Source organism: Branchiostoma lanceolatum, chromosome 16 (genome assembly GCF_035083965.1).
Source record: "Branchiostoma lanceolatum isolate klBraLanc5 chromosome 16, klBraLanc5.hap2, whole genome shotgun sequence".
In the NCBI taxonomy this organism is placed as follows: Eukaryota; Metazoa; Chordata; class Leptocardii; order Amphioxiformes; family Branchiostomatidae; genus Branchiostoma; species Branchiostoma lanceolatum.
In genome coordinates, this window is record NC_089737.1 from 5,948,424 (window position 1) to 5,974,452 (window position 26,029).

The 26,029-nt window shown below is 41.1% G+C and overlaps 2 protein-coding genes and 1 long non-coding RNA gene across 3 annotated transcripts; 1 reads left to right on the top strand and 2 right to left on the bottom strand.

Annotated features, from left to right (window-relative positions):
- The first annotated feature begins 1,723 nt into the window (after positions 1-1,723).
- Positions 1,724-14,948, top strand: LOC136421783 (uncharacterized). Its single transcript, XM_066409334.1, has 12 exons — positions 1,724-1,840; positions 2,041-2,257; positions 5,543-5,636; positions 6,368-6,581; positions 7,360-7,421; positions 7,827-7,905; positions 8,444-8,925; positions 9,405-9,626; positions 11,262-11,513; positions 11,645-11,724; positions 12,314-12,851; positions 13,432-14,948. Exons 2-12 carry the CDS (start codon positions 2,192-2,194, stop codon positions 13,704-13,706), a joined length of 2,364 nt encoding a protein of 787 aa, XP_066265431.1. The 5' UTR covers positions 1,724-1,840; positions 2,041-2,191; the 3' UTR covers positions 13,707-14,948.
- Positions 14,949-15,695: 747 nt separating this feature from the next.
- Positions 15,696-17,024, bottom strand: LOC136421912 (uncharacterized). Its single transcript, XR_010753540.1, has 3 exons — positions 16,839-17,024; positions 16,042-16,158; positions 15,696-15,782 (listed from the first exon to the last, which is right to left on the bottom strand). It is a non-coding gene; the product is annotated as an uncharacterized lncRNA (long non-coding RNA).
- Positions 17,025-17,734: 710 nt separating this feature from the next.
- LOC136422182 (uncharacterized protein YqhO-like) lies at positions 17,735-23,547 on the bottom strand. Its single transcript, XM_066409826.1, has 7 exons — positions 23,386-23,547; positions 21,867-22,014; positions 20,766-20,998; positions 20,070-20,205; positions 19,626-19,718; positions 18,940-19,085; positions 17,735-17,852 (listed from the first exon to the last, which is right to left on the bottom strand). The coding sequence occupies exons 1-7, from the start codon at positions 23,545-23,547 to the stop codon at positions 17,736-17,738; spliced, it is 1,035 nt and encodes a 344-aa protein (XP_066265923.1). The 3' UTR covers position 17,735.
- Positions 23,548-26,029: the final 2,482 nt, after the last annotated feature.

The window sequence follows — 26,029 nt, forward strand, 5'->3', positions numbered from 1 at the left end:
GGGGTACATACGCCACAGGTCGGGGTACATACGCTACAAGTCTGGGTACATACGCTTCAAGTCTTGGTACATACGTTACAAGCTACAGGTCGGGGTACATACGCTACAAGTCGGGGTACATACGCTACTGGTCGGGGTACATACGCTACAGGTCGGGGTACATACGCTTCAAGTCGGGGTACATACGCTACAGGTCGGTGTTCATACGCTACAAGTCGGGGTACATACGCTACAAGTCGGGGTACATACGCTACAAGTCGGGGTACATACGCTACAGGTCGGGGTACATACGCCACAGGTCGGGGTACATACGCTACAAGTCGGGGTACATACGCTACTGGTCGGGGTACATACGCTACAGGTCGGGGTACATACGCTTCAAGTCGGGGTACATACGCTACAGGTCGGTGTTCATACGCTACAAGTCGGGGTACATACGCTACAGGTCAGGGTACATACGCAACAAGTCCGGGTACATACGCTACAAGTCGGGGTACATACGCCACAGGTCGGGGTACATACGCTACAAGTCGGGGTACATACGCTACAGGTCGGAGTACATACGCTACAAGTCGGTGTACATACGCTACACGTCGGGGTACATACGCTACAGGTCGGGGTACATACGCTACAAGTCGTGGTACATACGCTATACCACGGATAGTATCAGTTAACTGACATTTTCCATTATACGCTGCTTTTTCTACACTAAGATTACGTAGGTTCGGAAACTTGAAATTGATCAATCATATGTCTATTATTACTCCACCAATTGTTTCGTATCATGTATCATTGGAGATCTCTTTTCTTACCCTTTAAAGCTTTCCAACGATAACATATTTGTCATAATCCTACCCTACATTTAGAGGTCAAATACCAAAACTGACCGTGCGAGTGCACCGGTACCACAGAACAAAAATGCCGAAGTTTTGAATTCCCTACCAACACGGTGTCTAACGTTAGCAGGGAAATTTTAGCACTTTTTTTGGGCGACCCATGTCGAAATTAGGCATGACGGTCATCGCACACTGAGTGTGATCCAAAACTAGGTATCATTGTATCATACAAACTTTCAGTGTTATGACAGCATGCTAGTAATTAGTCACGGAAACAACGGAAATATGATCAAGGGAAATTTTCTTTCTCGATTTACTCACACAATTAGCCCGGTGCTCAACTCATGAATGTATGATCATAAAAAACGACATATCATTCTAAAGGGAACTAGACATTAGGCTTCTCAATAATTTATACGATATTATAATACAATGCATTTGATAAAGTATTCACGGAGATATGATCGACCGAAATCAAGTTTGCGAACTTTTTGTGCTAAGCTTAAGTTTATTTCATAGATACTGAACTTGTAATAAGCAACCCGAGAGATTCCGCTGAACGGTGACTACACGTACTAGGTTGCAGAGATTTCGAGTTAGATTTCGACTTTATCATTCTATATGAAATACTAAATTTTCTTTTACGTATCCATACTAACATCTTACATTAGTCACCGTCAAGTTTATTATCATCCCATGTAACGTTCGCTGCCAGCGTAAATGAATGACGTTACAACGACGCGCAGACTTTTATGGACATTTTCAAGAAGTAGTTCTGATAGTGATCGTATATTTCCGTGAAGTTTATCAATTCATCATCGATCAAACTGACACGATCTGTGAGCTAATGCATTGTAAAACATCGTGTGACCCAGTTGAACTTTGACCTTTATTGTGTAATCGTCAAGTTCTGCTGCTCAGTCGGACCACCACCACCCGTGTACCGTGCATAACCAAAACACTGTTTTTTCTTGGTCTGGATATCAGGATTATATTCTGGGCAGGTAAGTGCGTGGGTTTCAATCGCTACAACCCCCTTCACTATATCAATGTAACCACCGTTTGATGTCGCAGGCTTCTCGCAACAACTGTGAAGTAAATTAAGATAAGAGACCCATGCCGTAATTGTCTGAGTTTAGCCAACATTTAACTTCTGATCATGATTAAAATTGTCTTTCTTATGTTGTTTTTTCGCAACCTTAAGCGTGGCGGAGTTGAAGGTTCAGAGCTCAACATCAGAAACACTCGCTGTACTCTCGTATCGGAGTGTTCTAGATCTACAGTCTAACATCGTGGGAGGGCAAACTACGATCGAATTTTTCAGCCCGAGTCGAAGGCCCCAGAAAACCCTCGTGATGTGGACGCTCTGTTGCGACTGTTGGAAAGTCACGATGACTAAGACGTCTCTTCATACAGTCTTTGTAAGTATGGACATGTTCTAATATCATAACTACGTTATCTTACAAATAATCACAACACCGCATGGACGCTTTGTCCTAGAAAGTACCTTTTGAATTGTACACTACATTGCCACAGCTTTAGCGTTTTTACTCAACAATTCAACAATTAACAATTTAACAAATTATTAAGATCTTGCTTGGTGATGGCACATATTCCTTTTCTCGCAATGATTATGAAGAACTTTAGCCATATTACTAATATTGCACACAAAGAACTTTCACTGTAACAGTTGCAGTAACTATGCCCCCCACCCCACCGCACAGTACTGTCCGGAACCACGTGGATATCTAAAATAATTTGCGTAGGCGTAGGTTCCTCTAAATATTTTTCACTTTCAGACTTACAACTACTTGTATCATAAACTTGCAGAGGTCAATGTCAAAATTCTACATGAATTAGTCAATGTTCTGCGTCATGTGTCCTTTTAACTTTAACGAAGTGGTCATATTAAACGTTAAGCTACCAGTTCTGTCGGTGTAGCAATATATGAAATACAGAAAATTTCAACATGTAACTAGAATTGCTGGTTTAAGTGTTATATCTAGGATGTTTATTTAAACCTTGACTGTCACAATCATACTTGGGTAATATCACAGATTATGTACATACGGAGACTTGAACATTATTGACCCAGTTGCAGCAGGTGCAACTAAGACAACAAAGCCAAACATATCTCCACAATACAGTGCTGTAAGGCTACTAGTAGTAGCACCTTAATAATTGTTGCCATGATTATCATCTTGCCTTGGTAGTATGTACAAAAAATTACTATCTATTATCAGTAGGTAGCCACGAAGATATTTTACTTTAAGTCAGCTTTTCATAGCTATACATCATTACAAGGACAAAGTAAAATTTCCTGTCACCACCATAACATACACCTTAGTCAAATAGAGATGAATGGCTTAGTAAATATACTTCAATTACGAAGAAATTCATCCAGATAGGGGCCACATTGTACCTGTGTTAACAGGAAAACGTGATGTCTGTCCTGTCCTGTCCAGTTGCAGGTTGTACTATAGGTCACTAGGTGTATGTTACACATGAAATTAGGAAATGTAAATGTGCATACTGCTTCCTCTTTGGTATAATTGCAGGTGTGTCACGGACATTGTGGTCAATTGGCACACTTTGTCCTGAGTTTTCTTTATTGTTGTTGTATGACTTGTTTTAGATAATACTTATACTGGAAATTAATTGCTAAATTATGCATAAAGACATTGAAATAACCTCAAATACGCTATGGCGCAGCAGTATTTGATCTAATTGTTTACTGCGCATGACGCCTAAGCTTGGTTGAATGCATTTAAAGGGCCTACTTTGGGGAATCCCCTTTAAGTACACTGAATACATTGCAGACACAAATATATCCCGGCAATACTAAAGATTTGCTAGTACTTATCAATGTTTCAGTACCGGGGCCATAGTTCTGTTTTTTTTTAATACTCAGAAGTTCACAGGAAGTTCTTGTTTCTGGTTCTGCCCACAAAGAATGTGGGTGTAATGAATAGTTCACGGACACACCTGTCCTACACAAAGCAGTACGTAACCCTGTAAGTAAGGACATTGTATTACTGTGAGTGCACTCCCTTCCAGGGGCCATGTAAGTCATAACACTCTGCATAGACTTTTCCAAAAAGGAAGAGAAAAACGTTCAGCATTATTATTCTTAACTAACCCCGCTCGTTTAAGGAAATACCTGCTGTTGATAGTAAATATTACCTTGATGCACTCAGTGACAAAACACCTGTGAAGCTGACCTTTCAACTGTAACCTACCTCTGAGTCAGTACTAGTATGTGTTTACGTCACTGTCAAAATCCTCAAAGTCAAAAGATTTGCAGCATACATAATCATTAAACTACAAAAGAATTACACAGAATCCGACCCAAAGTCTGAAATTTGGCCTTGGGCGTCTACATGTATGTTCACAGTTGAAAATCCAACTTTTAAACATATTATCACATATTTAAGTACACATCTAATGTCAAATGATTGTAATTTATATCAAATTATCTTTGACATCAGCACTGCATTCCATAGGATTTTAAACTCTTGTTGACCCTGGATACACTGATATATGGTACCGGCCTACCCTGAAAAGGGTCACTACTAGTAGCTACATGGTATATTCTATTATGTCCCAGAACAAAGATGGAGATATTTGGTTTCAAAGGCAAACAATGGAGCTTCATGTACTATAGTGAAGTTCCATTAAGCCGTGACCTTACCAAAGTGCGCTGACAGGTGAATGGTATATTCCAGTTTTAGGCAAGCAAATAAGATCTATCAATCATGCTTTGATGTTACTACCTGAGAGTGAGACCACTAACAGCAGACTCAATGTACAAAGGGATGTATGTCCGGATGTTTATAGCCTCCTTCGCAGACTTCCTATAACGGCGGCATATATATTGGGGGAGACGCAATTTCTTTCACGGGTCAAGGTTCTCTAATGCTGGCAAGGGTCCCTCGGCTACATAACTCACTTGACTATGTTTGCCATGTTTAATGGTTAAACCTGGACTTTGCTTGGTAAATCTGAACTTGTGTAAAAATTACGCTCACATGCAACCTTACCTTAGATCCTCCCGCAACTTTGTTGCATAGGTCAACTTGGCTTTGGATACTTCTCCTCCAAAGGTTGCGGTCTTGTGCCGCTACTGCCATTTCCTCCAGTGAATGTAATCCCAGCTTCTTCCCGTCGTTTTGCAGTGTTCGCCTGAGAGTGACCTTAGGCCGTCCTCTCGGACGAGTGCCTTTCGGTTTCCAGGTCATGGCGATTCTAGTCGTTCTGTGCTCGGGTAACCTCCATGCATGCCCGGCAAAAGTTAATCTTCTTTTCATTATAATTGTGCTAAGAGGGGGGACTTTTGCTCTTTGCATAAGCTCACATGCAAACACACTGTTTGTCATCATACCAATGTATAAGTCAGATGTTTCCCGGTTCAACCAACTAGCATGTAGTGACAGTGGCATCACAAGTATATAAACACTCATTTCTTACTAAGAATCTTAGGAGTCAGTATAAGGTCAGTACCCCCCTCCCCACCTGTTATGAATACGAAGTACATTGTGCTATTTACCATCAAAATAAAACTTTAGATGAAGCAGACTTTTCAGTTGACAGTATGCCACTGTGTGACTCATAGCCATAAATTATTGGCTGAGTCATACACTGATGGCAGGCATGTTCATTGTCATGTTTTTGTTCATAACACAGTATTAATTTTGTCTTTATAATAGATCATAGTCATTGCATCTCCATTGATGACTGGGATACCAGTTCCTGAGGGATCAGGTACAGACCTGGAAATTCTGTGTCATCCATGCCCACCAGGTGAGTAAATATACTATATTATATAGTCATATGGAATTCTAGACATTTTTATTGCTTCATCATAAAGTTTTATAGTTATGAATTTATGAGCTATGAGTTTTTGAATCACGAGTTTATGAGCTATAACTAGAGGTACTTTTCTTCTTCCATACCTTGTTTGTTACAGTACTAACTGTATGTCCTACTCTAGCTTTTAGATGTTCAATTGTAGATTATCATATAATTGTTGAATGAGACATGAAGTTAACCTTGCCATATCCTAAAGTGGGAGATTATGAGGAATTAAATTGCTCTCCAACTCAAAGAAGTGCACTCGCAAAAGTCATTGACAAATTCTAGTGAGTGCAATTTTTTTCAGTTGAAGAATTGTTTGATTCCTCACAATGTAATTTAACAACTCAGATGAACTTTCATGCTATTAGAGAAGGAACATAATAGATATTTTGTCTTCAGTATCAGTTGTCTTTTGTCAATCCGAGTCCTGGCCGGGCTGTTTGCGAAAATGAAAAATAAAAGATGCATATAAGAAAAATACACAATATATGGTTAGGATTAACTTTTTTATATTTTGTGTCTTTTGTTGTCTATTGTATAATATATTGCGTTCCAACAAGATGCCAGGCTGGGCCCTGGATTGGAAATGGGACCAAAGCATTTCTACTATTGCTGTGTATTTACTAGTAGAGCTCAGTATCACATGTGAAGTTCAACTGTTTTATCCTTTCTGTCAGGTACCTTTATGGAGGATACCTGTTTGCCAGGTAAACCTGACACAGCTACCTGCACTCCCTGCCCAGATGGAACCTACAGGAGGAGACCTAACCATGCAAGGTTCTGTCATCCTCACAAGACATCTTGTGACGCCCCCTACCAGATAAGAGAACCAGTGCAGCCAGGTGACAGAACACATGATGCTGTGTGCCACTGTGAACATAGGGCAGTTAAGTAAGTGTTTACCTTTAGTGCTCTTACTAGTACATAACATAACATCAAGGCATTTCTTGTCCTGGAAATGGTATTATTACGTATTCCAGAAAATATTTTCATCAGGTTGATAAAACATATATTAGGATATTTGGAGTTTTTTTTTACACAACCAGGAATCTCACCTGCTGACGTTTCTGTGTCTGTCAGACACCTTCTTCAGAGCTTCTGACTTGAGTACTGCTTCTCACCGCTATAAGTAGCCGATGTAGGTGGCGCTTTTGCGGCGAGAACACAATCCCAAACGTGGCTGAGCTTGTATACCCCCTCGTCCCGGTTCATCCTTAGTGTTGACTTCCTGATCTGTTGGATTAAGGAGGCGGTATGGATCAGGAAGTCCACACCAGGGATGAACCGGGACGAGGGGGGGGATACAAGCTTAGCCACGTTTGAGATTGTGTTCTCGCCGCAAAAGCGCCACCTACATTGGTTACTTATAGTGGCGAGAAGCAGAACTCAGAAGCTCTGAAGTAGGTGTCTGACAGACACCAAAATGTCAGCAGGTGAGATTACCTGGTTGTGTGAAAAGAAACTCCAAATATCCCGGTATTATTATTTATTTCAATCTCCCATTATTGTGAGCGATCAGCTAGCTGCATGCTTGCGAATTTTTCTACTTTTTTATGCAGTGAATATCAGGGAATATAAAATAATCATTTGAACTATGACTTACAGTTTCACTTGTTGGTTATATGGACAAATTCTTTCTTTGATTTGACACACGTTCTTTGCTCGACAGGGTGACTAACAACAAATGTGTAAAAAGGAAGAATTGTCCTCCTGGTAAAGGCATAACCAAAGGTATGGGTCTTTATAATGTGGCAAAGGTGATTTGTTTTTGACATATATAGTATGATGATGATAGCTTTGCTGATTGATGTCATTTTATCAGGTGCACTTTTAACAATATGATCTTTACATAAACAGCTACTGTAAATTCATTTACTTTCTTATTAGCTTTTAATTTGTAATAGGAGGAAAAAAGAGTTTGTTTCGGTGTTTTAAATGCTTGCGTCAATTTCATTGTACAGAAGTTATTTGAGGGAACATATTTGCAGTGTCATGAATTATCAGTGGAGAGGTCACCACAAGAACCAAGGAAACGAAACAATCACAAAGGTTTCCAGATTTACAGTATAACTGCATCCACAGTTCATCAGTTCATCTTGATGATAAGTAATCTATAGTTTTTCTTCCTTATGACAGGCGGACGGTGCAAGCAGTGTGAGGAGGGGACCTTTAGTGATAAAATTTCTAAGTTCCAAAAATGCCAACCTATTTCAAAGTAAGTAAACTAAATGCCTTTCAGATAATGTTGAATGATAAAAGGCATGTGTCTGCATTCATTTTCATGTGGGTTTCCCATTTTGTATTGGCCTATGGTATATACAATGTATGACAGTCATAGCTACATGTACATGCCACAACTAGAATTGTTAAATATACAGTATTTAGTGTATACTTCTTCTTCTTATGCCAGGTTTACCAGGCTTCTGCATGAAACGGTGCCTGACAAATGTAAATAAAGCAGTATCTGTACAGCCGGTATAACTGCCCTTCGGCGTAACACGCCGGCTTTGCAGGCACGCAGCGCGGTGTGGCAGCAGCTGGTTAAATTACTTTGACCAACTGAATTGTAAATTAATAGATCAAGTATTCTTCATATCATTGCAATTGTGGTACTAATACAACACTCCTTAAACCAGTATGAGACTACATGTAGTTTTCAGCAATCGCGAAATGCAAATAATGCCGTTTTTTTCTTCAAGTACATGTTATAATCATGGTTATTCATAATACAAAATATAATTTCATTACTTCAGCTGTTCTCAGCAAGGAAGAGAGACTGTTCATCCAGGATCTGTGACTTCGGATGCCCGCTGCGGAGATTTACTGAGCCCCAAATCAGTTGCAGACATGAACGAAAATCAAATCAGCATTGATGATATGATACAAAAGCATATGGAAGATTTGACTGCAAAAGATCTTTTACAAAATATTAAAAAAGTACATAACGATGCGCTTGCACCAGAAAGCTATGCAGCACTTGCAGAAAAGACAACCACAACAGCATCAAGGACTCATAACACAGATGCTGAAAGCTTAACCATAGCAATGAATACATTGCAGAGACACACTAAAACAGGGAAGATAGCTATACACGACGAGGATGGACATATAGACTTTATTGAAAATGGTGTTATAGTTGTGCCTAGTACGGAAAATTATGATTCATTCACCTTGGATGCACAACATATTAAGCTGTCATCTCTTGAAGAATTGCTGAAGACAACAAGTTCACCAGGTAAGCTTCATTGAAATTTCTTGTTTTAATTGTGTTCTTACCTAGCCTGTTTCAACCGTGCTTATAGCAGCCTAGGGGAGGGGCCCAAACAGCCTGGGACAATGGAGTTTGCGTTACACAGGCTATGTTCTAATTTTACCGTTCTCATGCCACTTTTGTTACTCTCATGATCTAAAAGAATGTTGCAACTTGAAATGTTTAAGAGTTAAGATTCCTGATGATAAAGTAGAAGAAGTAAGATCAAGTTCACTGGTGTTTTTCTAATAGACGGCTGTCATTTAAATTTGTATATATTATATATCCTGATCCCAGCTGTTCAGCTTCCATGAGTGAAATTAAAAAAGTTCCTGCATTCCGTCTTTGAATGGGAATCAATCGAAGTTAATTTTGTTTGACTTTTCTATTGTCTGGGTCTGTTGAAATATTTTGAAGGTAAGATTTTTTTGTCTATTTGGTACTAATTTTGCCTTTGTTTTTAGTTTTTGCAGAGACACCAGCTGACAACACGACGCAGATAAATCTTATAGTTGCTATTACAACTGCTTGCTTTCTAGCTTCTGTTATTTGCATTAGCTTTCTAGTTGTAGCTATCAGATATCTGAAAATACTTGTGAAACAAAAGAATTTGGAAGCCACACCTCTCATAGAGGGGAGACTACTTGAAGAAGGGGACATTGGAGAGAATACAGGTTATCAGGAAGGTAGGTTATCCTGTAACTTGTTTTTCCACAAGTTAAGAATCTTTGCTTTTAATGTTGTACCCTTCATAAACATAAACTACGCACAAAAAGTTCGGAAACTTAACTTTGGTTGATCATATCTCCGTTGTTTTTTCACCAATTTTGATGCCTCATATATCGTTATAAAGCTTGTGTGATTCCCTTTTCTATGATAACAAACTTATTGTGATTGAAAACCCACGGAACAAGTACCAGGACTAATAACATGAGTGGGTCACAGAGAAAAAGTGCCCAAAATTCCCTGTTGGTGTCATACCGGCGCTGTGACATCCTATTGGTATGGGCGCGGATGATGATTCAATATATGGTTTCCTCAGGTTCTAAGATTATTTTTAGAACACAGACCATCCAAGGTTATTTCTAGCACACAGAACATCCAAGGTTAGTTTTAGCACATCGAAGATCCAATTGTTTAACGTTTACACCACAGCATTTGGTGGTGGCAGCGTCATGGTATGGGGGAGGCATTACCTCCAGGGGAAAGACAAGACTTGTCATTGTACCAGGAACCCTCAATGCAGAAAGATATCGTGACACAGTACTTGATCCGGTGGCCATCCCTTTCCTTCATAACATGGGGCCGACTGCCTTGCTGCAAGATGATAACGCCCGCCCACACCGGGCAGGGATCATCGCAGACCATCTCCAGCATGCAGGTGTAGAGAGGATGGAGTGGCCCTCTAAGAGCCCGGACCTAGACCCCATCGAACATCTATGGGATCAGCTTGGGCGAGCTGTCCGTGCAAGAGTGACCGAGAGAACAACGCTAGCTGACCTAGGACGACTGCTGGTGGAGGAATGGGACGCTATCCAACAGCATCGCATTGCGCGACTGGTGACGAGTATGAGGAAGAGGTGCCGTGCTGTAGTGACAGCGCGTGGCTGGGCCACCCGTTACTAAGATTCCTTGCTAACCCGTTACTAAGATACAGATTGTTGGTTTTGATAAAGAATTTAGCTTTCATGAATATGTCTTTTTTATTCTTGTTGATTTTTCACAATATCCTCGTACGGAAGTCAATATCAACAGAAGAATATGTACGGAATAGCATGTTTGACTATAGTAAGGTAATCTGGGCAATTTATTTCTTCGACCCACTCACTTTAGCAGGCCTGATGCTCGTTTCATGAACTTGCAATCACAATAAGTTTGGTATCATTGGAAAGGAAATGCTTTTAAATGATATGTAATACATTGAAATCGGTAAAAAAAATAACGGAAATATGATCGACCAAAGTTAAGTTTCCGAACTTTTTGTGCGTAGTTTAGTTCCACTGCATCTTGCATTTCTACTAAGTAAACATACAATGTTCAGTCAAAGCTGTCTATTGTGACCAGTCAAGGGACTTAGGTGGCTACTAACAACAGGATTCTTAAAGGTTCATATAAGAAAAAAATATCTACGAGACCACCAAAAAGTTGACGTTGACAAAATGTGGCCAGGTGGTGCTTATTCTCAGGTTGTCACTAGGACAAGGTTGACTGTATGTAGCTAATTGTGTTAATTCAAAGATGTTTTATAGTATACGTAAGTTCACAATTTTACGACATTTGCCGCAGCACTGGATGCCTCTAAGAATCTTCTACCGTTACAGATATTGAGGAAGATGTGCCTCTACTAAGCCAAGAGCCTGAGCCATGTACAGAACCATCATCCCCACATGCAGACTTACAAGAACCCCCACTAGGGGCGGAGGGCATCAAAGAAGATGTCAGTAGCAAAAAAGAAGCAGAAGTGCAGATACATGTATCACCAGTTCCCTCTGCAGTAGTAAGACCTAAACAAAGGTCGCTATCTGGTCAGCCACATGCAACACCATCTGAGGAGGATTCACCGCAATATACTGGTATGTAGGCCTTTTTTACGCCTCAGAGAAAAGGCCAGGTGTTTATTAAACTTATAAAACTGAAATATTTATCAATTGGTAAAGGAAAATCCATAAGCTCTTTAACAGTTTTTTCTTTATCTTTTTAAAAGGGTCAATTGATGACGAGACTGTACCATTGCTCCTAAGAGGCAGTCAAGATGTCAGCTCACCTATGGATCCAGTATTTAAGGTATAGTGCTGATTCATTGATTTGTGTAATGTACACAGTCACTGAAAAAGTTCATGATGTTTATTGATATGTTTAGCTGTTATAGAATGCAAAAGAACAGGTATGAGGCTTAGTAATTTAAAGCCTTTTAGGCCACAGCAATTTAATTTGGTAGATGACATCCCCTGCAAACTCCAAATCTCCAGAGCGAGAAAAAAAGATTGCTAATTTTTTTCAAAATAGAGACCATAAACATTGTAACAAGAATTTAAGCAACAAAACACACTATCACAGCCAACAAGGCTTTTGTTCCTGTACTCAAGAAGTGTGGTATCCTAGTATGACTTACACATAGTTACTAGTTTCACTTCTACAGCTACAGTCAAGACCACCTCACTAGTGTAACTTGAGTGTACATTCAAGGCTATGGCACATTTTTTTTGTTATGAGGACAATCGCCAGAGGGGAACATTTTTTGTTTGATTAGGCAAACTCAATGGGTCCGCAGATGCCATCCATAGAATTTACTTGCTATGGCCTTAACACAATTGCATTCAATATGTCATGTAAGCAAACAGGAGCAAATCGAACTTGTTCCCTTCCTCAACAGCCCGAAGGTCTTGAAGGTGCTCTCCATCCAACCCCTCCCCTCAAAGATGATGCTGAAAGCCATTCCTCCATGACAGTAGATGCCACAGAACCTTCTATTCCTCAAGAGAGTTTACCCAGTGAGCCTGAAGAGCTACAAGAGGATGAAGAACAACCGACAGAAGATGTGCCAGATGGACCAAGTGATGCTGGGCCAATGTCTCAGCCTAAAGAACTAAGAACAGAAGAGGAAGATGAAGAAGAAGAAACTAGTCTTAAACAAACATCAGGTTCACCTGAAGATGATGAAGACATTCCAGATATAGAGGAGATAGCAAGAACAGCAATGGTGCGTGTGCCTAGTGATGAACTGAGTTTCCCAGTCCAAGAAAGTGCGCATGAGTCGGATGGGTTGGAAGCTTTGGGTGCTGTTGGTGGAAGGTCAGGATCTTTCAGCCCACTGCCTTCAGCGGAAGCAGATTCCGATGCAGAAAGCTCTTCTGGTGACGAAGCATATGAGAGGAAGGTGCGAGTTGCAATTAGGGACAGTGTGGCAAAAAGTAAGTCCCTTTGATCTGTGTTTAACCTTCAGCTGAGCTAAGGTAGTCATTTGGACCAGATTTGTATTGGTCATTGGGTTAGGCAGCAGGGAGGATGTTAAAGCTCTTTTTAAACTCTAACTTGCAACTGATCTTTATGTAATTAAAGTTGATAAACACAGATGTATACTTGTCTGTGACACCCTCCCCACGTCATTGTCTTGCAACTTTCTTTATTTAATGCAAGAAAGCTTCTGTCTTTTCCCTCTTGATTTAAAATTGAGAACTATATACTTAGTCTTGCTATTGTACCTCCAGCAGTGATGCTGTGCAAGGTTAACAACAGTTCAGTTTTTAGATTCAAATTAAGGTGTTTGATTTGAATATAGAGTCTTGTAAATTATACCTCACCAATGTATGCTTTTGGAAAGTAGATATTAGTGGAACTTTGAGTGTTTCTTTTTTGGTCAGATTGGTGTAGTGAATGAAAAAAGAAAATGAATAAATGAATGAAAATGAAATGAAAAATGAATGAATGAATGAATGAATGAAAACTTTACTACCGTGTAGTAATTTAACTTTTCTTTTTTTTCTCTTCCAGGCCTATTTACAGGACTTGCTCATCACCTTAGTAACCCAGCGGGGCCTGGCCCAGACTGGGTACCTCTGGCCCGGGCAGCAGGTATAACTGGGCCAGAAATAGATCACATTATTAATGAGGCAGCCCAGGACCTTGATAAAGACATTAGAAAGATGTTAGAGCAATATGAGGAAGGGAAAACTGGCGATAGACCAATCAGTGAGCTGTATGGAGAGCTGATTGCACGAAAGAGACAGCAGTTGTATAATACTTTTAGAAGGGACCCACCTAGCTAACTATGGTAACAGTCTAGCCTAGCCTCCTTCGCAGACTTCTAGGAGCGCCAGCGTTTGTTTTTTTGGGGGCCTTGATGCGCGATTTTCAACATAAGCCATATACCTGCTGCATATACCACAGGCAAATCTACAGTCATTCAAGAGCAGTCTAAAGCACAAGGGTCCTGAACTTTGGAATAAACTCCCCACAGAAGAAAGAAAACTCACCGCCTTATCGACCTTTAGAAATGGACTTTAAGAATGGAATTAGGACTGATACCGAGTTTTTAAAATTGTATATCATTGTGATCATTGTGTATTATGTCTGTGCATTGTATTTGTATCCAGGGAGCCTGAAAAACAGGTCAAGAGACCTGAGGGTGTCCGCTGGCTAAATGAATAAATGAAATGTTCATGGGGCGCGGAAGCTATCTCCCACTACATTTAGAAAACATGGCCCATGTTGAAAATCAAGAACGAGCGTTGTTCCCCCAAAAAATGAACGCTGGCGCACCTAGAAGTCCGCGAAGGAGGCTAGAATCAACCGGCTGGTACTGGCCTGAATGCTGCCTTCAGCTGGTTTACAGCTAGCCTGGGTGCCATCCGATGGCTACCGGGGCTCCTACACTCGCTACACTGATTTTTTTTCAGGGTAGCGAGTGTAGAAGCCCCAGTAGTAATCGGATGGTACCCAGGCTAGTTTACAGTATTGCTGGAGTGATGTTCAATAATGGATCCATGCAAAGTAGTTCATTGTACACCTGCTTTATCAGTAGCCTAGACAGCCATATCCAAGCTTAAGGTATCAGTACTTGTACAAAATATATTGTTTAGTACTTGTATGGGTACTATATGTAGGTTTTGTTGATCATTTTATTCCTACATTAGATCAACCTGTAAGACAAATGTAAGACTGATAATAGCACAAGAAGATCGCTAAAGTAGAATGCATAATTAAGTATACTTTAACTTACGCTTACGTAAGAAGAAAGAACAGCTGTATAAACTCAAAGGGCGGATGTGTCCTGTGTGTATGGTAGATTCAAAGAATTATATTGTACTATTTTGACTATAGAGCCTGTCGCTCAGAATCTGCAATTAAAGTTCATGGCAGCCATGTTTCCAGGCCACTTTTCTTTTCCTCGAGAAAGGCAACAGTCGCTCCTGCTCCTTGCTGTAAAAGACAATAAGGACTTTTAAAGGTTGTTGTAAAAAAAGAAACACTTATTTGTTAGTTTCATTGAATGAACATGATTCAATTCACATTCAAACAGCTCTTTTGTTGTAATGGTCTACGAGCGCTCCTTAATGTGTATCCGTTAAAATCATTCACTCTATCGCACGCACAGACACTCATGCACACTCAGACACACGTACATATATGTAAACGTACACATACACTCAGAGACACGTACATACATTTACACATACACATTCACTCGGGCACTTGTACATGTGCACGTACACATTCACTCGGAGAGATACACGTTCATATGCTCATGAATACACATGCCAAAGTGCTAAAACAGATATCAGCTCACCCTCATGAGAAACTCCATGTCTTTGATGTAGAATTGTAAGACAGGCTGTGACAGAAGCACTCACTGGCAAGAATCTACCACATCCCTTTCCGTAACAAGACAGTTGCATTTTGCAGGACACGTGACATGCACGACTACCTTAAGATTGCACTGAGTTTACGACCGTACGACAATCGTACGACGTCTCGTATGACGTATGACGTGGGGTCATGTGGCGTAACGGCAGGATTTTCGACTCAGAACCAAGGGGTTCCGGGTTCGAATCCCCTGCTGCCACCGATCTTGGGCCTTTGGGAAAAAGGCACTTAACACGATTTTCCCCACTCCACCCAAGTGTAAAAATCGGGTAAATTATGTGTGTGGGTCACGACATCAGCAATAGCTGCCTGAGTCCGACGTGTATTGCACTGTTGCAATTCCAATAAATCCAAATCCAAGATGACACCACAATCAAATAATGATGATTTACCTTGCCATCATCATCCAGCATCAGCAATTCAAATGCCTTTTCCTTTGAAGGTGCGCCCAGGCAAGCGATGTCATCATCGCTGAAAATCTGAAAAATAACTTTAAGTTAGAAGCAAAGATTCACATGATCATTTGTAGATATTACGGCAGAGGTCAAAATAATCAATGTTTACTCCAATTGCAGTGGCAATGTCTCGCGCTATAAATGCAGGATTTCAATCGCATGTCCTTTGAGTTGAATCATTTTCTGAAGGAGATGGTTTAGCTATCTTGAGCTAACGAAATTGTCACTTTTCTTTTGCAATAGCAACGACTACACCAAAAAAGTGGCCGTGGATTCACTTTACCGTGTTGAAGTGCACCTTTGCTTCCTCTGTAGATATCTTGATCGGCCAAGACGTTCGCGGAATCGGTTCTCTTCCTGGTCTGAACCTGGGTCCATCAAATCCTGCAGCCGGTATATCCTGAAATTGGGATTTCTGTATTAGAGATTATCTATGTATAACTGCGGAATAGAAAGAAAGGGATTTCTTAAACTCATTGCATCATTCAGTAAAGCGTAGTACGTCATATGAGGGGTGAGCAATAAGTTGTCGGCCTCACCCAGAAATAAAGTGCACAACTCACATTTCGTGGCATAATTATGTACTATGACGTATTTTAGCAATATCCACCAAATTTCAAATTATTGTGGTCATTACGTTCAAGTCGACGTCCATTTAAATATCAGTTGGTAAGTGGTGAGAAAAACCAGGTTGAACTGTGATCAGAGCTGAGTGAGTCGAGCTCCTGATGCCATGAATGCCATGAATCGGCATAAAATCTTTGAAGACATTGTCAAAATGTTTCCTGAACATTGCCTTCTTGTTTCAACTAAAAAGAAGCGGGTATCTGACTTTAAGGAAAGCAAGTTGGCCCGCACACCTCAGGTCGCAGCTCAATTGTCCATGTCTTTATCCCTCTACCTCACTTAATTATACTGGGTGTCGCCTGCAAAGTAATGATCACAATGATTTGAATTTTGGCAGACATTCATAAAAGCCTTAATAGTTTAAGATTATTCCCCGATATCTAAGTTGTGCACCTTATTTCTGGGTGAGGCCGAGAACTTACTGATCACCCCTCGTATAAGTCTTACACCCACCATTGGTAACGTCACTGGAAACTTAGGTAAGCCGGGAACATATGCGTCTTCTCCTTCAATCTGCTTGATCATCTCCTTGACATCTTCGCCGACCAGTTTCTTAAAGGTTTCAACGCTTGCGTTTTTGGCCTCTTGGCGATTGTCCACATCTTTCCTGTAATTCCTGTTAAGACATTGCACCACGATAAGTAGGTTACCATCTCATGTGTTTTCCCAGACAACTCAGCATCAATAATTTGTCATATCTTTCAGAGTTTCGCCATATAACGAGAATTGGCTAAATATACCCGCAAAGGTAGTTCATAGTTGATGCCTTAAATAAACTTATTTCAGGAATTAAGAGCAGATATTTCATACTGGGCACTGTCATTGAATTTTTTTAAATTTTATTTCATTCAGATTTACCATATTTGTGGAAGGATTAACATAACAGGTGACTATCACCTTTTCTGTTTGACAGCCGCGCGCTCTACCACTTGCGCCACACGACGCCACATAAATCATGCCCCTGAAGCAGGGAATCATGCTGATGTAAACGATCCCGAGTAATAACCCGAAGAAATCTACTTCTTTGGGCAAACAAGAGTTAGATGAAATAAATAGAGTTTCTCGTCTTGTTTGATTGAATGTCATGTCTGATAAATGACTAGTTCTACCAGACCTCTGAACTCTACTTTCTGTCACCCCCGAACAGCGAAAGTCTGACCTTTTTGCTTTGCGGGGACACCATCTTTCCACTCACTCACTCACTCACTCACTCACTCACTCACTCACTCACTCACTCACTTCCTTCCACTCTTGCTAATTGACAGTGTACTCAAATAACTGCGGGCACACAAGATCACATACAAAAATCCCGACACGCTAAAAACAAAACATGGAGGCAATGTGCACAGCTCACTTGTATAGCTCCGTGTCTTCTCTCATCTTTTCAAATTCGGGTTTAACCTCCACAAGCTTTTTGAGGCGCTCCTCGAACTGTTCCTGGTACATTTCACGATCCTTGCTGGAGAACTAGATATCAAGTAAAAAAAAAGTAAAAAAAGTATAATTTTAGTGTTATAAATTCAGACATTTCAAAGGTGCTCTTGTATTGAAGTCTGATGTAGTTGTAGTAGGGACTATCTTCACAAGACTCGTTTTGGCGCATGACCCCAAGCTGACACTGGGAAATTCAAAATGGCCACCGTAGTTGGCAAAGGGTCAATTGCGAGATTTTCACTAGCTGCACTCCAATGAGCATTCAATTAGATTAGGGATTGACAAAATACAATATTTCGTAGCATGGCCGAAACGTCCTTGGCCAATTGGATCTTACACAGCATAACCTTGCATGATAACTGTTCGGTGAATGGTATTCCATACCATAGGGTGTTTGCAGTCACGTGACTTTGGCGTAAGGATTGGTCGCCATGATGGATGATCAAACCAGGACGTTGCCAGGTAAACTTGGATTCGTATTGTTATCATATGTTACCTTTAGAGGTAGCCGTTGGGCACCCTATTCCCTATTGGTTACAGGGCTAGGAAGCAGGGGGAAAATTAACGTAATTATGACATACATAATGTCCACATACATTGTACACTATACAAATGCACAGGTCTAGCTCTTCCTACAGGTTTAACCAACCATCAATGGCGGCTGTTGTGTCAATTGCAATCCCACATTATAGACGTCCTTGGCCACTTGGATCTTACACATTGCTTGTGTATGAATATGATATAGGAGTTCATATTACAATATCAATTTCTATCGCCGGCTAACTGCTAGGCGCTGGTCACCCTCCTAAAAGCAGGACCCCTATCGCTCGATTGTTTAGGTTCAGAACAAATTAACCGCTAAATTGTGCCAAATAAGGATAGCTCATTAATTATTCATGAGCAACTGCCAGTAACGTCGCCAGAACCGTACCTACCGGCTAAAGTGCAGGGCCCCTACGCGAGCGAGCCAACGAATCGAGCGATATGGGTCCTGCTTTTAGGAGGGTGGGCGCTAGCGTACTACTCAGTCTATTCGTAAACTTTCTACTATTTTTCCAGCAACGTATGAAATCTGAAAGAGACGAGCCTTCTTGTATGACAGTCCAAATGTGGAATTTACCGTCAGAATGCCGAGAGTCTTGTCGTTCCTGGTGTCGAACCGTTCCCTCCTGTACTCGGGGTGAAACATCCTGCGAACCTTCTCTCCATCGCCCTCCGTCAGTCTCTCGTGAAAGGTGTCTTCTTCTTTCATGGACAGGTACCAGCCTACAGGACAATTAAAAAATATACAATATTAAACATAGTATTTTGATATTTAGTCATTTTTCGGAGGTATTAGTAAAACACAGACAAATTTGCAATGAAAGATACAAGAAATGGTTAGTAATTGCTGTGAAATCTGACTTTTAACGCTATGTACCACGTAATCGTTTTGAAAATTTCAAACCGAACCAGAAGCTTGCGGTAACAGAAAGAATACTGCATATTAAGATTACGCGGTGGGCACAACATCGGCAAGTATTTTGTTCTATCTAGTGTAATTCACAAATCTTGGTAAACCTTTTATTGAAATCTTTATGAATGGATCGATTACGAAATCTTTTCACTCATAGGCAGCAAAATCCTATCGATGTCACCACATGCTTTCAGAAAATGAAGCGGTCGTCATGGGCAGGGATTGGGCTCTGTGCGTTCCCAATTCGCGGACAGGTGGTCGCCTGTGCCATCGAGTTACAGATAGGAAACACCGCATATATAAAGCTAGATCTAAAGCAATGATATTGTCTAAAGGCTTATTGTACGTACCATCAAACGCCCAGAGGGGATAGTTGGCGGCCAGTGCACCGTCAATGAAGGTATACAGACCTCCCGAGCCCCCCTCAAACGGCTTGAAAACGACTGGAAAGTATCAATATAAAGTGATATTTGCTAGTTGTACTATCTAACCTGTACATGGAAACAAAAGACATCGGAGAAAACTGCCCAAGTCAGATGATGATTCGATCCATGCTACCCAGATGAAGCTAAAATGTTGAGGTCAAAACGTTAACATATGATCAAATACGAAGGTGTTTGATAAAAGGGCAAGGATTCATTTTTATTCCGTTTTTTTACATTATATCCGACGATGCATATGGGCAGTTCTAGCCATACAGCTAATATACAAAATATAGCACGCTCAGTTTGCTAATAATATACAAAATACGGCATGCTCAGACCACAGTAAATCCTTAGGTGGAGTGGTCTAACCTGGAATGGACATGGACATGCGCACTGCATCCTGGACCTTCATCAAAGGCGTGGTTTTGACATGAAAATAAGTTTCATTGCCCAAAACCATGTTGTAAGCCACGATGCACAGCTCCACTCCCAACGTGTGATAGAGCTGTACAAAAAAAAAAAAAAAATGGCATCGATGTAGCCTCCATAGTTAGCAGGCTCTTACCGGCCTTTTTGGGAGCTGAATAATACACTTTTTGCAGCCAGCCCGTAACCATCAGCCCCCCTGTAACCCTGATCTTGCCGGTAGATCCTGCACGACGACGGCGGCTCAAAGCAAGAGTGGGTTAAAAATACATTTCAGTGGCGCTATTAACATACGCCTGAGGAATAATTCACATGTCCGGCGAGATGGTTACAGGGGGGCTGATGGTTACGGGCTGTCTGCAAAATGTGTATTATTTAGCCCCCCCAAAAAGGCCGGTTAGAGCCTGCTATGGAGGCTAGCATTGATATACATATCATACACATCTCTTTACATAGAAAATTCTTATATAGAAGATTTCATTTATTCTACGTACATATTTGTCCATCTATATGTATATCGTGTTATAGCCAAAATTGAATGCCAAATGTATATAGTTGTCTCTTACAGCTGTTTTGGAGGTCTATGAAAGCCTAACTGAACCAATCTAGTAATCACTAATTTTTGGTACGCTTTCTTACTTTATCGAACGTGATGTCTTTGTCCAGTCCTTTCTTGTCCGGATGAAGACGTTTGAGGTGCCGGTCTAAGATGCCTCCAAACCAGTCCAGAAACTCTTCCCCTTCACACACGCCTCTGTCCGTGATTGCTGCTAAGGCCATGGAGATGGCGTCCACCGTCAACCAGCTGGGCAGGAGAGGGATGTGGGGGAACCAGTCCAGGAAACCGAGCCAGCCTTTCGTCACTGGTGGATCTGTTCATGAATGCAATTACGGGGGAAAAGATACGTTCATACTCTGAATAACCACAACGGACGTCGGACGATATCGACTTCCAATTACGTCACGCTTCTAACGTTAGAGCTCTTCGCAATGCCCCTAGGCCCCGTCACGCAGCAGTACGCACGACTCTGCGAGCTATAAATGACGTTTTCAGTAATAATAAGCCCGATGTTCCTTCCATCCTCGCGCGATTTTTAAAGAGCGACCGATATGCTCGCAGGTCCGCAAGCCCCGTCAAATGTAATACCATAATGGTAGTTTTTTTGGTGACAAATTGCGCTCGAGTATCTGGCGATTTCTACATTGTGGCGATCAACAAATACGACTGAAGTTCGTCGACTGTGTTACCGGGGCTTAAGGAAAGCCAATGGTTTAGTATAAAAGTCAGTGTCTTGAGTTGTAAACATTTCAACTTCTCCTGGATCATCCACAGTTGGCGAACGTACCGACCACTAAGTGCATGTGCCCACTCAGAAAAGAACAAGAAATAGCCATGCCTTCAAGTACCAGAGTTATCAACCCAGGATTGAGATGTTCAAAAATGTGTTTTCCCTAGAACTATCGTAGAGTGGGACTTGTTGCCACAAAGTATTGTAGGAATATCCTCAGTCGATAACTTTAAACAACGCTTACAGTAAGATGTGCAATTGGTACGGCGTGATAGGTCGTTCAATGTAATGTAACCAGCTGCTACTGAGTCGCGTGCGTGCAGCGCTGGTGTGTTGCGCCGAAGGGTGGTTATACACTATGGAGTGGCTGTCAACACATACCGGCTAGTATATAGATACATACACATGTGCACAAGGAATAAATTCAAAATAGGACACCGTTATTACTAACCTAAGAGCTCCATCAGATTCTTCTGACTGAGCTCCTCCAGCATCTCCTGCGGGCTCATCCCGATGGCCAGGAGGGCGGCAGTGATTGCGCCTGCGCTGGTCCCAGCAAACCGCTTGATGTTGGGCAAAATCCCAGCCTGATCCAGTACCTGAAGTCACGGGTTAAAAAACATAACTGGATTTTTATATAATAATTACGTGCGAAATCGGCAATGAGTATTCAGTACTTTGCCGCTCAAACAAGAATTCGTGCCTAGAAACATCATGCCATTTCCTTGTCTCTCGAACGCTGAATGATAACATGGCAATAAAAGGGCATGTCACAAAACGATAGATGAAAAAGGTGTATGTATACAAAATATGACACCTCTTGAAGCCTCTCGACACTATTTAGCCGGAGGCTATTACTAAGGGCGAACCCATGTGTGGTCATAGGACTGTAGATTTTGGACCATCTCACACCGGGGCATGCCCCTACTCTTTTTCGAAAGGTGTGGTGGGTTCTTTTACGTGCGCGGGGTGTGGCTCTCCCCAAACACGGGACCCCCATTTAACGTCCTATCCGAGGGACGTCCCTAACCCTAGATGAGCTAGGTACTCATTTACACCTGAGTGAAGTGAGTTAAGGGCACAACGTCGGGGCGCATGTCCAGACATGTCTGGGGGCAGCCCGGGTTCGAACTCGGGCCCCCTTGTTTGACTTGTTGTTCGACACTATTTGTTCGTTATAGTACAGACACAGACAAATTATCATAAATTAGAAACTTAACATGTGGAGGTTCTATTTTTGTGTATGCCAGAATGACGTCCATATTTGTAATTACATGTATTCCACTACGTTCTTTGTTTCCAAATGTCACACATGGTTGCCTGATCAGACCAGGCTACAGTCTGGTTAAAGAAGTCCTAAACTCTAGAATGGAGCGTTATTTTCCACTAGATTATGTATCAATGAATACATAACCAGCCGACTTTTTATAGAATTCCGCTTGTGGTGAATTACACAAGCTGTGTTTTGCAAAATAATATGTAACTCACTAAACCCGTGCAGACCCTATCCATGTATTCCCTATACGTATACACACTTCCTTCATCGTGAATATTTTTGGCATGGATGAGGGAGGCTAAGCACAATAAGAAGGCCAGTTGCAAATAGGATTTATAGATATAAAGGAACACATAACAAAAGAAATTTCTCTTAGCCCCCCTGACATTCTTTGTGCAACCTAACATTTGTCAGCCCTTGTCAGGTACATTGTATTCAGGCATAAGCTGAGGTTGTTTTATTTGATTAATTAGAAAATAGAGGATCACCTGGGGAATTTAGTAGAATACTCAATGCTTTTTGATGCGTACGGGACTAGTGGGTACTTTATCGTATACTGTAATAAGTATTCAAGTTTACTTCCTAAACTATTATCTATTGGACAATAACTCCCCCCTCTGGAGTTCAGGACTCCTTTAAACAAATTAATGAACCTGAAATTTTACACAAGTTTTTTTTACAGTATTATCACTACCTTTGCAGCTCCGATGTAGGCGATTCCCTTCGCGCCTCCGCCTTTCAGTACCAGATTCTCGAATGAGTACCTCATGCGGGTGTAGTCGCCTCGACTGACTTCGGGAAGACTCGGAGGCTTCGGTTTCTCAGGGGTCCACCATCGCCTCACACTGGAAATCATTTCTGTTCCCCAAAGCCTGTAAAAGAATAGGGAATATTGAGTTTGTCAAAAGGAATGTTAGCAAAGGCAGACATGTTCGCGGTGGTTTCATGTTCGCGGTTTTCGCGGCAACCGTTTCACCGCGAACTTAAAACCACCGAAAACATTTTTGTTTGTTTTTTACTTCGGTTTTTGACAGACAAGGACGACGTGGGACTGCACTCAAGCTTTTATAACTTATATTAACAGTGCCACGGAAAGTCGTGTAAAGTGCCTTTCCCAAGGGCACAACTTCGGTGGCGTCAGAGAGATTCGAACTCGGGACCTCTTGGTTCTGAGTCGAACATCCTGCCGTTACGCCACACGACCCGCGAACATTTTTGTCCGATACTGTAGCCGTATGTGACTATAGCGCTGCCGCGAACTTAAAACCACCGCGAGCACTCCATTTCCTGCCTATCGCGAAATAAAAACCACGAACTTAAACGCATTTACGATATGTATTGATTACTTTGGAATCAATTTCTGTCATTTTTTAACATCATATCAATTATTCCTTACGATATACTTTGGTGGTTATCAAGTTTACTGGAGAGTTTTCGTTTTCTTCATAATTTTCTTATTCATTGATGAAATATATATTTTTTCAATTAGCCTTAGCTCTTTACATCATAAATGACCAAACAAGATTCAATAAGAACGAATGCCTTCTCATATTACAGCTACGGTGATTCACATTCTTCAGTGGTATTACAAAACACAATCAGCTAAGTTGGAGTGAAGTAAAATACTTATACGTTTTTGATCGAAGGCCAGTTAGACTGCCATTTTTCAGCAACCATGCAACTAGAAAAAAAAATCGAATTTGATCGGCATCATTAGTATTTGTATTTGTCTGTTTGTTTGTTTGTTTTGCATACCTGGTAATAAACAGCCCAATGGTGTAACACACCGGGTTTGTACTGAAGAGTAAAAGCTGCATATTCGGACAGATTTTTTTTACCCACTCACACCGGGTTCTTTGACGTGCCCGATGTTCTATGTATGTTTATATAGTCTGTGTGTACACTTAGTCAGCTATTTTCGATGACCTGTACTTTGTCACAATAGAGGTCTTTATACATTCTAATTCATCACTGAGATGCCCCCCCCCCCCATAATGTCAATGACAGTCATCTTCGACTACCAAGACATGGAGAACGCCACTGCTATGAACACTTTAAATCATACGCCCACAATTTTGGCAGATATAAACAATGATGACTCTCAGATGTAAACAATGAACAGTGAACCATAACTGAGCAACGCCTGTAGCAATGGTATGTACAGACAAAGCAGTCTGTCTAAGATTAGATCCTAACTGCATGCTTATGGACACAATAAGACTGGTTGTGCCGGGTGCACTTTTACTTACGCTTGACATGATTCTACAGGCCATGCTTAAACACCCGAAAACACACACTACAGTAGAGATCCCATATTTTTTCAAACGAAAAAAAGTTACAAATAACGTTGAAATAAAACCCATTCATTCCATCAGTGTTGCACTGAGAATGAAACGTATATTGTCCAAGAGAGAGAATGTCTTGTAGCGCCTCAAGCATGTGAAAGATCCAACTAATTAGAGAAGGGGTCGACCTAGGCGACGGGCAGCGCTGTGAAAGACGACGTAAATCCCCCTAAATATTCCATGCGAAATTCTATCACAGTTTTGAATGTAGAGCTCTGGCTAGCTAGATGTACATGTTACGTATACATCTCTTCGTCTAATCGTAATTGGAAAACCAATAAGGGCCCTGTGATACAGGAATCAACATAATAGTTGTCAAGCGTTGGATAGTTTATTCCCAAATCGTTCAGCTGTCACCAAAAATTCTTGATAGACGGAGGTTTGTTTTTGTCGGGCAAACTGTCTTGGCCATGCGTCTTTTCACAAGGTTCAACAAAATAAGTTATGAATGTCTTTAAGTTACACAATTCCTACTACATACAGTTGTGGCAACCGCGAAGAGCATAGAGCTAGAGTTAAGTCTCGCGACCTTGGCATTTTGACGTCTTGCCACGAAACACCTCGTCGGGCGAAGGGGCCGACGCCCCGGTGTGATCCACCAGTAGCGTCCGATCGGTAGGGTTGTTATGCGTACACCTGCGATAATTCAAGTTTCCTTACTCCATATACTTGCGGTTATACATTAAAACTATCCATAGAAAGAAGCCACTCTGGTACTTACCTTCGATAAATATCAATGATATTTCATGTATGTTTATGTTCTGCATGTACACGTAGTCACATATTTTCGACAACCTGTACTTAGCCCAAATGGGGTATAACGTCACAATAAAAGTCTTGCGCTAACTTGGCTGAATGGTAGTACCAACTACATCGAATTATTAAATTAGATTAAGATGGCCAATGCTTACTCGATTCAACACTCAGGTCTGAAATGCTGGATTATATTCAATAGCTTATACTTCAAGCATGAGACGTCATATCGTAAACTAT